The 14,803-nt window shown below is 46.8% G+C and overlaps 1 protein-coding gene across 2 annotated transcripts in view; it reads left to right on the top strand.

The window, feature by feature from the left end:
• Window positions 1-313: 313 nt before the first annotated feature.
• ATP9B (ATPase phospholipid transporting 9B (putative)) overlaps window positions 314-14,803 on the top strand; it is a gene marked incomplete at both ends in the record, with an annotated part of 192,631 nt that continues 178,141 nt past the window's right edge. For both annotated transcript variants that reach the window (XM_080714481.1, XM_080714480.1), the window contains 2 exons: window positions 314-435; window positions 12,870-13,043. In XM_080714481.1, coding sequence (XP_080570607.1) covers window positions 314-435; window positions 12,870-13,043 — 296 coding nt within the window. The remainder of the gene's footprint in view (window positions 436-12,869; window positions 13,044-14,803) is intronic.

The raw sequence follows: 14,803 nt of genomic DNA, 5'->3' as shown, positions 1-14,803 counted from the left end.
TGCTTTCCCCAAAGCCTAGAGGACCACACCTCCAGCGGGAACCTGGGACACTGCGGAACCTCTGAGCCGCGCCGGCCGGGGACGGCGGAAGTCGACCCCCAGGCGTGCGCACCGGGGCCGGGCGGGGCCCGATTGCCGGTGACGCCATCGGTCTCGAGCGAGGCGGGGCCTACAGCCGCCTTTCTGTCTCCTAGGGACGTCAGCGGGCGGCGCTGGCTGGGGGCGTGGCCTCGACGACCACGCCCCTCGCCGCACCCCGGCGCTTGGTGGCGTCACCCGGCAGCGACGGCCGGGAGCGGGTGGGGCGGCCAACATGGCGGACCAGATCCCTCTGTACCCGGTGCGCAGCGCCGCGGCGGCGGTCGCGGCCAGCCACAAACGCGCGGCCTACTACAGCGCCGCGGGGCCCGGGCCGGGGGCCGAGCGGCACGGCAGGTAACGGCGGCGGGCCGCCCTCTGCGGGCGAGGAGGGCGCGCCGGCGCCGCCCGGCCCCGGACGGCCCGTGGCCTGAGAGGACGGGCGCGCCTCGTAATTACACTGTGGAAAACACGCCTTCCGAGTGTCGCCGACGCCACAGAGGCGAGGCGTAGGCGACAGATCTCGATGTGCTTATTAAGGCCACTTGCGCTTGAACATGGATAGAGTACTTGGGTTGGCAGGGGGTGTTGCTTTGGGGAATGGGATTTGGAAGCTCAGAACCGATGACCTGTTTAACGGGGCCACAGTTCAGTGGTGGAATAAAATGTCCAGAGCTTTGGTTTAAAATGGAAGGCTCCTGCCCTAGAATGCCAGCTGCCTTTAGCTTATATCTTACCTATTGCCCACCCAAAGAAAACAATACTGTGTTTTATAAGGTACAAACTTTAAAGAATACTCTGTTTAAAGGGAGAGTATTACAGAGGAAAGAAACACAGATTTTACTCAGTATCAGTTGCTTTAAAATATAAGCTTTCGAATAATTTTTGGTTTTGGCTGTTTGAGAGACCAGCATAGTCAAAAGAGCTCACGTTATATAACGTTATAGAGCTGAATTGACTCGAGCCATCTTACTCACTAGCTGTTTGATCTTAAGTAACGTTTTTAAACCCTGACCCGAATTTTCCTCATCTGTAACATGATGGATACTATTTTTTCTTATAGGAACATTGAAGTCGAGAAGAGAATCTGTGTAAGATGCCCTTTTCTAGTGTGCTTGGCCCACAGTAGGTCCTCCAGAGCTACCATTCTCCATTTGAGCTTGATATTAGCTGTAAGAGAGACTGCATTAGTAATTCTCTAAGTAGTTAATTTTAGAAGATGATTATTTGCAGAAACTTTCTTTTCTTTTCCTTACCTTTCCTCCCTCCCTTCTTTCCGTTTGTTCTGGGGATGGAACCCAAGAGCTTTCTACTTCTGAGCTACACCCCAGCTCTATTTTATTTTTTATCTTGAAACTGTCCAAGTTGAGGGTCTTGCCACAGTTGCTACAGCTGGCCTCGAACGTGCTATCGTCCCATCTAAGCCTCTCACATATTGGGATTACAGGTGTGTGCTACCATACCTGGCTTCACAAACAGATGTTTATCACATTTAGTGTTTATCAGTTTTGTTTGATGCATTTGGAAGCTCTGTTGTTTGGTACCTACACATTCAGGATTTTATATCTTCAGGTTCTGTTGTCCTTTTTGTTGTACGTGATATTCATCTTTGTCACTGCTGTATATGTGTATTTTTGTTTTGTTTTGTTTTTTCTCTGCAGTGCACTTTACTATATGTTAGAGTAGCCACTCATGCTTTTTGGATTAATGTTTGCATAGCTTTCAACCTGTCTGTGTTGAATTTCACTCCTTGTTGGGTTGTGGTTTTATCTACTCTGCCAATCTGCCTTTGGTGACTTTAGAACATTTTAAATTTGAGATATTCATACATTAGAACTGTGTGACATTTTACTTTTTCCTCTTCTGATTTTCATTCCTTTTTTTCTTTTTCTTGCCTTTCGTTGGGTTACTCGATCACTTTTTTGGCATCTGCACAGTCTTTTGAGTGTAGGTGTCTGTGTAGTTTTCAAGTGTGTGTTCTGGGTATCACAAGATGCATATCTGACTTATCACCATGGAGTATTGATACCAGCATTTTACCTCTTCTAGCCAAGTTTGGAAATGCTTCTATTTAGGTCCCCACTTTAATTGTGCGCCCTGAGGATAGGACGGTGTTACAAGATGTTTCAGTCGTCATATATGAGTCACAAAACTCACAGTGGTAAGGGTGCTCTGTTGCATGTACCCAAATTTCTCTTTGTTCTCTTCTGCCTTCTTGATATTCCAGAATTCTTTTTTGTTTCTCTTCTGTTCAAGAACTTCCTATAACCAGTCTTTAAGTTTCTGCCATCTAAGAATATCTGTTTCCCTTCTTACTTTATAGAAATTTCTAGGTGAGAATTCTTAGCACTTGAAAAATATTGCCACTTCCTTCTTGCCCTCAGAGTTTCTAATGATAAATGTACTGTTGCTCAAATCGGTGTTCTATAGATAATGTGTCATTTCTCTCTGGCTGCTTTTAAACTTGTTTGTTTTTTTGTTTTCAGAAATTAGTTTCGATGGGTCTTGTCATGAGTCTCTTTGGGCTTCTCTTGTTTGGTATGTATTAAGCTCTTGAATCTGTTTTCCAGTTTAGGGAGTTTTTAGCCATTATTTCTTCAGTCGTTCTTACTTGCTCTCTACCACCTGCATGTGGGTGATAGGAACTTGGAGCTTACCTTGCTGTTATATAATTCCCACATGCTCCCCCCCCCAACAATGGAATTGTGTAAATTCCATTCATTTGTTCTCAAGTTCTTACTCTATTATTGATCATGTCCAGTGAGGTTTTATTTCTATTCATATATTTTTTGTTTTATAATTTGTTTTGGGAATTTGTAATTGATCATTGAAGCATTTATTTTATCTGCTGAGTGTCATGTAATTGTAGTATCTCAGTCAGTTGTCATTTCTAATTCCTATTGTGAGTGAGCTGGTTCATATATGCCATAGGTGCATTTTGATTGTGTCCTTGACAGTTTGCATATTACATTAGGAGAATTTGGGTCCTGTTTATATTTTTCATTTTAGCACTTGGCCATGATTTAGCACACAGGTCCTGGCCTGCATGGTGGTGGTGTATAGTTCCAAGGGTGTGTGCTCTGATTTTTTATCTGCTTTGATTATGTTGTGCTACTGGGGCTGTCTCTGGTTTCTGCTGTGCTATGAGGGGACTCTCCCAGGTTCACAGGGCCTCTTGGTAAGAGGTGGAAGTGTCAGGCCCTTGGGGTGCAGAGTCTTCCTCGGTTAGGCACCTGTTGTGCGTTGATTCCTTCCGTGTGTGCCTGCTGGCTGCTTTGGTGTCTCTGAGTAGAATAAGTGTCTCAGCACCAGTGTAGCAAAGAGGCTTTCTCTGGCAGAACTCCCTTGCTGGTGCTCAGTGGCTGCTCATGTCTTGGGGCAGGAGGGAGTCTCAGCCATGGATAAGGTTTCCTGGACTGGTCTCAGTTGGAGGGTTCCACTTGTCAGTGTTGCCTGACTGTCTCCGTGGTGGGAATGAGGATTCTCAGGGTTGCAGGGTCCCAGGGCTTCCTGAGCCTGCTGGTGGTGGCAGGGTTCCCTTACTGGTGCTGCCCACATCCCTCAGCAATCTAGCCAGACCCTGTTTCAAAAACAAAAAGAGGACTGGGAGGCACAGCTCAGATAGAATGCCTCTGGGTTCAGTCCCCAGCACCACCAAACAAACAAACAAAATCAAAAAATACTTCCCTCTATCACAAAAACAAAACAAAGCTTCCCTCTCTGTTCTTATCTAGCCTTGTCCCACTGATTTTTTTTTATATTTTTATTCCTTTTAAAACTTTCTCATTGGCCATAGATTATTTAGCAGTGTGTTTTGTTTTTAATCACTGGGGAAAGTTGCTGTTCCTTTTTGTAGCCTGATCCCAGTGAGGTCATAGGGCACACTCTTGAGTTCATTTATGTTCAGCATAGCAGACACTGCCCGATCAGTCACTTGGAAGTTGTCTTGGGACATCCTGGTCTAGGCTTTCATGGTGTCTAGTGTTAGGTGATCCCAGTGCTTGTGTCTATGTAGCTCTTATTTTACTTTGCAAAGGCCCCAAAGTACAAGGGTAGTGGTGCTGGCAGTTTTGTTATAAGTATATTGTTACAGTTCTATTTTATTGTTACTGTTTTTAATCTTTTACTGTGCCTACTTTATGAATTAAATGTGGATCAGAAGAAACATTGTATACAAGGAATTTGGTACTGTTTGTGGTTTCAGGCCTCTATTGGGGGTCTTTCCTCATCAGAAGAAGGAAGACTACTATATTAAATTTGGGGTAACAGTTCTTAGCACTTGAAAAATGTTATGCCTCCTTTTTCATAGTTTCTCTTGAAAAATCTGATTTCAATTTAATTGTTTTATTAGGGTGTTATTTCTTATTACTTTATTTTTTATCTTTAGTTTTCAATAGTTTATTATTATTATTATTATTATTATTATTATTATTATTATTTTTGGAGGGGTACTAGGGATTGAGTCCAATGGTATTCTATCCCTGGGCATACTCCCATCCCTTTTTATTTTTTATTTTGAAACATAGTCTCACTAAATTGCTGAGGCCAGCCTTGAACTTGGAATCTTTCTGTCTCTACATCCTGATAAGTCGGGTCCCTCCCCTCCCCCACATGATCTTGCAGCGGGAACAGAAGGTGGAACCCCAGAAGCCAGAAGCAGAGATACGGTGAGACTTCAGGTGCCGGGAGATATACTTGAGATCGCGAGATTACAGATGTCGCGAGAGAATCGGCATGCCTATAAAACATTGGTGCCTCGGATCCGTCACGTGATTCACCCGGCTAATCAGGTCTATGCACAACTCTCCAGACACCTGGCCCGTCAGTCCCTTCCCCTACGGCTCCTTGCCCCATGGCCGGCTGACTCCCTGGAGGGTGCCGGGTCCAAATAAAGCAGCGGTCTCTGATAACCCATTGGTGTTTTTACCTCCCTCCTAAACTCCCTGTTTTCAACCTTTCACATCCCAAGTACTGGGTTTACAGGTGTGCACCACTATGCCTGGCTATTAATGGGTTTTGCCTGAATTTTCTTTAGGCTTATCCTGTTTAGGGTTTGCTTAGCTTCTTCACTCTTTGTCTTTTATCAAATCTGAGAAGATTTTGACCATTACTTGGATTCTTTTTGAGTGTCCGTCTCTCTTTTTGTCCCTAGCGACACCTTGGAGGTCTTCTCATGGCCCTGCCAGGTCTCAGCTTCTGCTCACTTACTCCCTGTTCAGATTGGCCAGTTTCTGTGGTATCTGTAAGCTCACCAATTCCCGTTTCCAGTTGATTGCTGTTCGTATACGTGAGCTTCCTCTTTGCTGAGGCTGTTTTCAGTTGTTTCACATGCATTCGTAATCGCCCACTGAAACATTTTTATAGTGGATGTTAAAACCCCAAACTTCATTATTTGTATACTTTTCATGTTGGCATCTGTTAGTTCTCTCATCTCACTTAGATTGAGTTTTTGGTATAATAAGTGATTTTTATTGCATCCTGGACATTATGAGTATTAGGTTGAGGTTCTTATCTAAGAATTACTTATTCTTGAGTGATTTTCCTCATTTAAATCTCTGTTTTATCAGGCCTCCTCTGATACCATGTTGTTTGCAGCTGGGGAATGTGGAGTATGCTGCCCCGTTAGTGCTAGAAGGGGTGAAGGGCCAGGTTCCCCAGAGAGCCACCCCTGCACCTGGGCAGCAAGAGTGCTGTGCTGACTGCTGGGCAGAGGGGGGCGGCAGGCGCGTGTGGTTCTTTGCTGGTGTGGCCTGGCTTGTGGGCCATCACACCCTCTTGCCTTCCCAAGGTGGCGGGGTCTCTGCCTCGCTTGTCCCCCTCTCAGCTGGAGGGATGAGCAGGCAGGCCTCGTTGCTATGGTTGGGAGTTTTGGCCATGGTTTGGACTAAGCTCCTGCACTAGGCCCTATATAGCAGTCCAAACCAGAATGGAGGCACTGTGTCAATGCCAGGTAATCAAACTGGTCTTGAAAAAAGAGAGACCAGTTTCACAACAAAACATGACAACAGTGAAACCCAGGAGGTTTACAGTGAGCCAGCCTGGGGCCTGTCTACCTGAGCCGGTAGGACAAGGACACCTCCTGCTTGGGCCCTGTGAGGCAGTCACTCTGAGATGGCTCGCCTGTGTCCACTCCATCTTCCGCTGCTTGTGCCTGTAAAGCCCTCTTCTCTGCCCAGCCCATCTGAGTGCCTCCTTGTTTCTGAGATGGATGCTTCCTGACTCACAATTTAGGTCTTTAAGCTGAAGTTGCTGGGATTTTGTTGTAGTGAGGGTGTGGCGCATGTGCCCACAGCGCACCGTGGCTGGCAGGCTGGATGGGTCCCCTTGTGCCCCTTGAACTTCCCTGACGCCAGGCCATTTAAGCTGCCATCATGTGCATTTGGGGGCAACACAGACGGCCAGACCGGAGGGCCTGCGCGTCTTCTGCTGCCGCAGGAGGGAGAGCCCCGAGCCCCGTTTGTCCGTCAGTTCAGATAGCATGTACTCAGTAATCACTCACAGTGACTACTGGGACTTGGGCGCTCCATTTGAGGGAGGAAATAGGTGCATTTCTTTAGAGCCCTGGGCACTTCTGCTTTGTCTTTCTACTTTATTATGCAGGCAAAGGAGAAATATTTACTTTTCTTAAGGTATGTGCATCAGGTGTATTTTAAGTGTCTTCTGTTGATGTCATTTGACTCCTCAGGAATGTTTCCATCCTACTGGAAGCAATAAGGCAAAATGTGAGCCTAAGCTAGTTATTGTGTTGACCTCCTTTTAGTTGATACGTGTAGAGTGTATGCTTCCCAGTACTTGAGTGTTCTGCTGCAGGCCCCGCATGTTGCGCCTGGGCAGCAGCCAGGGCCACGCCTCTCCCTAGCACGGCAGCTCTTGGGTTCGCATCCTCTGTGCTGTCCTCTTTGTTCACATTGTTTTTACTCATTTAAAAAATATGTTTCCAGAATTATACTTAATTGCTGGAAACGTTGATTTTCTTGAGTGTATGTGACACCAGGCAGCAAAGACACTTACGATCCTCTGCTCACCCTGTCCCTGAAAAATCCATCATTCACCCATCATCTTATTGTGCTTAAATACTGAGGTGAAGTTTTCAATACAATAGGAAAATTGCTTTGGAAGTGGAATACATTGCTTGCCAGTTCAAAGGCTGTGTCTGAGGTCGAGGTTACTAAGCATGGTGCTGCTTGTATTCTTTATCTTCCTCTCTCTGCTTTTCCAGTGTTAAACTCGGTAACACTGTAACTTGCCAACGTGTGACACAAATGCCCCGAGAATCTAATGAAAAAGACTGAAAGTCTCATTTTGGACATAATATAGATTTAAATGGTGTTTGAATTTTAATTGCATTTTCTGTAAGTATTCATTTTCTAGCTGACTATTTTAAAAGACATGGTGCAGTGAAGTCGGAAGAAAGAACTTTTTAATGGAAAAATATTTGCTTTAGGCTCATTACTTCACATATCATGTGATATTTTTTCTCCTAAATTGAAATGTAATTTGCATGCTGTAAGGGATGTTCTGTTGTGGTATCTAAGTAGTTGGAGTTTTTTGTAGAAAATTATATGGAGACGTTAAAATAAGTAGCATTTTGATTTGGTAGAGTAGGGTGTTTCAAAAGGGTGAAAATAAGTGTCTGCTGATTTTCCTAATGTATTTATGTTCAACAGAAGGTCTTCTGTGTCGTCATTTTTAGTGACAATATATTTCATCCTATATTTAACCAGTTCTTTAGACATGGATGTTGACCGTTTCTTCTGCTTTCTTGGATAATGTTTGAAGCAGCACAGTACAGAGACGGTCATCTTAGTAGATAAATACTGTACGGGTTTACCTTCCGTGCGTAATTAAACCCTGTGGTTACATTTGAAGCACCGTACAGCTTGTGACGCAGCTTCACAGATTGCTTGCGCTTCTGCCAGCGGTTAAGAGTGCCTGTTTGTCAAGACTTGGGCATGTTGAATGTTAAGAATTGCTTTTTTTGGTGCATGCCTGTAACCCTAGATACTCAGGAGGCTGAGGCAAGAGGACTGCAAGTTTAGGCCAGCCTGGGAAACTTAGTCAGACCCTGCCTCAAAGAGAAAGGCAGGCACACTGGAAGGAAGGAAGGAAGGAAGGAAGGAAGGAAGGAAGGAAGGAAGGAGAAAGAAAGGCCAGGACGCACCTCCTGGTAGAGGACTTGCCTAGCATGAAGGCCTAGGTTTGAGTCCCAGCCCTGCCAAAAATAATTAAACACACAAATTTTTTTCCTACTTAGTAAGCAAGGCATGCTCTCTTGGTTGGATCTATATGACTTAAAAAGCCCTATTTGGAAACAGATTATCCCTAGGCTAGAAACAGTCAAATGGCTCCCGTTGCACTCGGTCTTCCCTGGTGCTTGGACCCCTGTGCTGGCCCTGCCCACGCCCACTGAAGCTGGCCTGTGCCGGCTGTGTGCTGGCCTTCCTTCTCCCCAGGTCTCTGCCCTGCTGGCCTTGCTGCTCTTCACCCAGGGCCATGCCTCAAAAGGGCCTGGCCTGACCCCAGGCGGCAGTCTCCAGGCCCCTGCGCTCTCACCACCTGCCTCTTCACTTCCTCGCACTCCTCCCTGGCAGGCATCTTGCATTACGTCCTGTTACAGGCCTGCCAGCATACAGCGCTGTGAGCAGGGGCTTGCCTGCTCTTTATGGTGTCCTCAGTTCCTAGGACAGTCTGGCAGGTGACAGGCACTCAAGTGTCTGCTGAGAGACTGCTGGAGTGCCCGATGTGGGTAAGCATAGTTTTATAAGAATAGCTGTGTTTCTTCTTTGTGAATTGTCTCTGCTCATCTGTCACTTGACGTGTTTCCTTTTGCATTTTTAATTTCTTGTAGGAACTGATTTTAAAGAATTGTTAGTCATTTTTCTGTCTTAGGCTGCAAATATTTGCCTAAATATCTCATTTGCTGTAAATAGCTTTCTTTGGGGTGCAGTGTGCAGGCATGGGAAGTGCCTGGCCTGGTGCCTGGCCGTGGTCAGCACGCATGGCATTTCGGCCATCGTCTTCAGTCTCCCCCTTTCTCCAGGGCCTCTGGCCACGGAGCCCTCAGGAGTTCTTCTTCATTCTGGATTCGGCCTAAGTGACAAAACTGTTCTCTAATATTTGGCATCTTGAATGAACTTGTTCTTTTGTTCTGTGCATAAGAATTTGGTTTTTCCTGTTTGGCTCGTTGGTTATAAGTGTTTTTTTTTCCCTCCTAAAGCATTTCTGGATATTCAAGATATCTTTCTATTACTGATTTTCCAAAAATCCATTCTCATGAGAGAACATACTTTGTATAATTTTTGCTATTTTGGACTTGGTGGGGTTGTTTTTATGCCCTAGGATGAGGTCTGTGGATGGATGCTTCTTGTGTACCTGAAGAGATAAAAATCAGGTTGTTCTTTGGTAGTGCTTTCTGAAAATGCCAGGCAGGTCAAGTTGGCTGATAGTGTCTTTATATCCTTTCTGATTTTCTGTCTTTTCTCTGTCCACCAAGGGAAGACTTGTTTTTCAGGGGCTACTGTAGATTTGTCTATTTCTCCTCTCACTTGTATCCGTTTTGCTTCTTCGTGTGCGTTGAAGCTCTGGTGCTGAGTGTGTGCAAATTTAAGATTGCTGGATTCATTGGTGATTTATTCCTTTTATCACTGTGCATTGACGCTCATCCTGGCAAGTTTGGTTTTCAACTTTTTTTGTCTTATATTAGTAGAGCTATTTGGCTTTCTTTTTTTTCTTTTTTCTTTTTTTTGTGATGTTGAGGATTGAACCCAGGGGTGTTCTACCTCTGAGCTACATCTCCATCCTGATTTTTTATTTATTTATTTTTTATTCTTTATTTACTTCTCATCAAGTTGTGGAGGGCCTCACTAAGTAGCTGAGGCTGTCTGCAAACCTGGATCCTCCTGTCTCAGCCTCCCAAGTACTAGGATTACAAGTGCATGCCAACACGCCCGACTATTTAGCTTTCTTCTGATTAGTGTATGTATCATACATCCTTTTCTATTGTTTATTTTTAACCTTTTAACCCACACATCTATATCTCTGTGTATCTCAAGTACTTCCTGTAGGCAGTGATTTGTTCCCGGTAGGCAGTGCCTAGAGACCTTTCATTGTCCCCACAAGGAGCGGGTGCGTGGCATCCAGAGCATAGAGGCCGGACTGCTGTTGAACATTCTTCAGGCACAGGACAGCCCCCCACCCCCCCAAGAATTAGCCTGTTGAGAATCCCACTCCAGGGATTGCAGTGAACATAGCTGACTTTCCACTGGGTACTTACCATCGCATTCCACTCTGCGTGAACTATGGAACTGCTCATCCTTTATGCTCGGGCTGTCCTGTGTCTGACCCTCTATTTGCATTGAAAGCCACTCAGTGTTCCAGTTCTCGCTCTTGATGGCCATGTGTCTTTTAAAAGAGCTCTCTGCGGCTCTGTTGGAGTTTTCCTTCCTGTATCACTTTTCTTCACCCTGAAGCTTTCTTTGGCATTCTTTTAGGGCAGATCTGATGCCAACGACGCGTTCTTTTAGTTTTCCTCACCTACGGATGTCCCTGGTGTGCCGAGTGTGGCATTCTGGCTTGTCTGCTCCTTCTAGCCCTTGTGCGCATGGCTCCGCTGCCTCTGGGCCTCTGGTTTTCGCTCAGAGAAGCCCCAGGCAGTTGAATGGTGTTACTCTGTAATGGGTGTTTTGGCTGGGAATACTGTTTTCCTCCTCCTGTATATTTAAGGTTTCGGCATTCTACCTCATGAGTTTGCTTGTGGATTCTGGCTGGTTCTCTGTGTCTTCTGTGTGAGTCTGGAGGAGGTAGGGAGGGATTTCAACTCAAACGGCTGCCGTTGCTCCACAGCAGCCCAGGCATCGGCTTTCTTAATTTTAAATCAGGGCGATCCTTTGCACAAAGTGCAGTGTAAATTAAGACAGCACTCGTTGAATTGCCATGATAGTTTCTGATAAATTGTTGCCCAGAGGTCACTTTTATAGAGATTATGTATGTGATTGAGGAGAGATCGGGTGACAGTGTGGATAGATGTTGGGCTGCTGTTTCTTGGGGACAGAAAAGGGCTGGTGACCTTTAAAACGTCTTCTGGTTGTTGAGATTGTTTTTAGCCAAACAGAAAGTCTTTGTAAGGGAGTGAACAGTAAGTGGGACATGGTGCCCTTCTCTGTGCACAGTGCGCAGTGGTCAGTCAGCTCTGACCACAGAGTCAGAGATGTGTCGAGAACTTTTAGTGCACAGGGAACTATGTTTTGTGGGTAGGAGGGATGGGTGGGGATCGGGTAAGGGCTAATGGGCAATGTGTGCATGGATGTCTCCACAAGTCTTTTATCCCATTAAGATGTATGACTACAATGCACCAATAAAAATTTTAAAAAGTCCCTGGGAGAGCTTTGGAACGGTTCCACTTGTCACAGCACATTTAGGTATTACTTGCAGGCGTGAGTTTTTAGCTAAGCTACATTTCCCATGGGCAGTCCCCACAGGACTGTCCCCCCAAACTTGCGCTCAGGGAAGACTGCCCCCTGACCTGGCTCTCAGGGAAGACTGCCCCATACCTGGCTCTCAGAGAGGACTGCCCCCGACCTTGCTCTCAGGGAGGCCTACCCCCGACCTGGCTCTCAGGGAGGACTGCCCCCGACCTTGCTCTCAGGGAGGCCTACCCCCGACCTGGCTCTCAGGGAGGACTGCCCCCGACCTTGCTCTCAGGGAGGACTGTCCTTGACCTGGCTCTCAGGGGGGACTGTACTCGACCTGGCTCTCAGGGAGGACTGCCCCCGACCTTGCTCTCAGGGAGGCCTACCCCCGACCTGGCTCTCAGGGAGGACTGCCCCCGACCTTGCTCTCAGGGAGGCCTACCCCCGACCTGGCTCTCAGGGAGGACTGCCCCCGACCTTGCTCTCAGGGAGGACTGTCCTTGACCTGGCTCTCAGGGGGGACTGTACTCGACCTGGCTCTCAGGGAGGACTGCCCCTGACCTTGCTCTCAGGGAGGCCTACCCCCGACCTGGCTCTCAGGGAGGACTGCCCCCGACCTTGCTCTCAGGGAGGCCTACCCCCGACCTGGCTCTCAGGGAGGACTGCCCCCGACCTTGCTCTCAGGGAGGACTGTCCTTGACCTGGCTCTCAGGGGGGACTGTACTCGACCTGGCTCTCAGGGAGGACTGCCCCTGACCTGGCTCTCAGGGAGGATAGACCCCCTGACCTGGCTCTCAGGGAGGACTGTCCTCGACCTTGGTCTCAGGGAGGACTGCCCCCTGACCTTGCTCTCAGGGAGGCCTACCCCCGACCTGGCTCTCAGGGAAGACTGTCCTTGACCTGGCTCTCAGGGAGGACTGCCCCCAACCTGGCTCTCAGGGAGGCCTACCCCCGACATGGCTCTCAGGGAAGACTGTCCTTGACCTGGCTCTCAGGGAGGACTGTCCTCGTCCTTGGTCTCAGGGAGGACTGCCCCTGACCTGGCTCTCAGGGAGGACTGCCCCCGACCTGGCTCTCAGGGAGGACTGCCCCTGACCTGGCTCTCAGGGAGGACTGCCCCTTCCCTGGCTCTCTGCGAGCACGTGCTGTAGGCTGCTTCAGTCAGTTTGGGGTTCTTTGCCCAGGCTTCTTGGCTTCTCCCTTTTCTGCACAGGGAAGCAGCATCACTGCTGTTTATGGCTGCTGCGCAGCTAACGGCAGCCCAGTTTGAGGAAAAAAGTGGTGATTGGTAAAGATAGGCAGATACCGTTCTACGTGAGCAGAGCAGTTGTGTGCAGCAGAAGACTGTCAGGCCTCTCAGCTCTCCGTCCTGTCTTTCACCAGGTACCAGCTGGAGGACGAGGCTGCCCATCTGGATGAAATGCCGCTGATGATGTCTGAAGAAGGCTTTGAGAACGACGAGAGCGATTACCACACGCTGCCACGAGCTAGGATAGCTCGAAGAAAGAGAGGCCTGGAGTGGCTCGTCTGCGGCGGGTGGAAGTCCCTCTGCACCAGGTCCGCCGCTCGAGCTTCCCGCTGCTCGTGTCGGGAGGGCATTCACGAGCTTACCTCCCAGACACTTACTGGTTTATTGGTGTATGTTGATAGGAAAACGAAAGACACTGTCAAATGGAGACACAGACTGTCAGTCCAAACCAGACAGAGCGATCTGAAAGGCTGAGGAAGCCAAGTTCATTGTTCTGTGAGAAGTTTTGATGGGTGAAAGCTGGGGAAACTTATTAGTGATTTTATAATTAATGCATGGTATAATTATTTCTTGTCATCAAGTCAATATTTATAAATGGTATTCCTTTCTTATCCAAAAAGGTAGGATGGATCTATAAAATGCAGTGTAACAGCACTATAATTATGTGTATTATTCAGCTTTAATGTTTTGACGTGGAATAAGATTCTTTTAGTTTAGCCATCAAGACACCAAGATAAAAGCTCCTCCTATTTCAAACTAGTTTCCTGCTGCTGATACACTGGTGTGGTTCGCCTGGGACCAGCTGGTGGTTAAAAGCACTGTGTGCACCTCAGACGATCCCGACAGGAAGAGATGAGGGCGGGTGATGCCCGTGAGTTCCGCGCAGCCTGCCGGGCGTCGCCAGGCGTCGGGGCTATGCTTTTTTCCAAAAAAGGAAGAGAAGTTGTTGAAGAGAGGTGTCCTGCTCAGCATCCTTTCCAGTGCCCATCAGAAGGTGGCAGAACCTGTTCCTCTCACTGACTGATTGTGAGTGGTACTCCAGCTGTGTTGTGTGGAGATGCGGGGTTCGCAGGAGCCTTCAGAGACCGCGTAGAGCGCGGGGTGAGGCCGAGCAGGCTTCCTGTTTGTTCATCACCCCTTCAGCTTTCACACAGGTAGAGCTGCAGCATCCTCCAGTCAGGGTTTTAAAAACTGCGGACTGATTCTAGTTAATGTAAGCATCTATGGCTTGTTGAAACATTTCTGAATTAGGTGGCCAGTGTTGTAATAATATTCATGGCTGTGGACATAGTTATGGAGTTATCTATAGGCTGCAGATTTGTTTTCTTGTGTCAGTTATGAGGGTTTGTGCTCTTGAAGGGATGTATCAGTTTTTGGATTTGTATTGACATGAAGTTACTCATATTACCTTCCTGTGACCTGTAGAATGTAGGAGATTCCTAGTCATATCAGTCATATCACCTCCTACAATTCCTGAGAACAAATGTTTGCATCTCTTTCTTTTTAAAAATTAATGTTGATAGGAGATTGTCAGTTTTATTATTTTTGAAGTCTAATATTTGGGGTATTCTTTCTTTTTTCTGTTTTCTTGTACTTTGAAATATATTGAAATAATTCAAATTTATAAAAAAGTTGCAGGAATAGTATAGAGGACTTCTTTATGTATACTTTTTTCTCTGACTTCCAGTTGTTTAATATTTTGTCACATTTATTTGACCATTCCTTCTATATCTTACTATAATAATTACTATTACTCTTCTTACTATGATAGTAATATATAATAATTACTATTACTCTTCTTACTATGATAGTAATATATAATAATAATATTACTATTACTCTATGTATGGGGACTGGAGAGTGAACCCGGGGGCGTTCCCCTTTGAGCCATGCCCCAGCCCTCTCTAGTGTTTGGTTTGAAGCAGGGTCTCACTAGGTTGCTGAGAGACTTGCTAAGTTACTGAGGCTAGCCCCGAATGTGTGGTCCTCCTGTCTCAGACTCCCGCAGGATCACAGGCATGCGCCACCATGCCTGGCTCTTAGTATTTTTTGGAGTCATTTCAGATTA

Source organism: Muscardinus avellanarius (assembly GCF_963383645.1).
Source record: "Muscardinus avellanarius genome assembly, chromosome: 17".
NCBI lineage: Eukaryota > Metazoa > Chordata > Mammalia > Rodentia > Gliridae > Muscardinus > Muscardinus avellanarius.
Note: the sequence above shows the minus strand (reverse complement) of the source record. Positions and strands in the feature narration are given on the sequence as shown.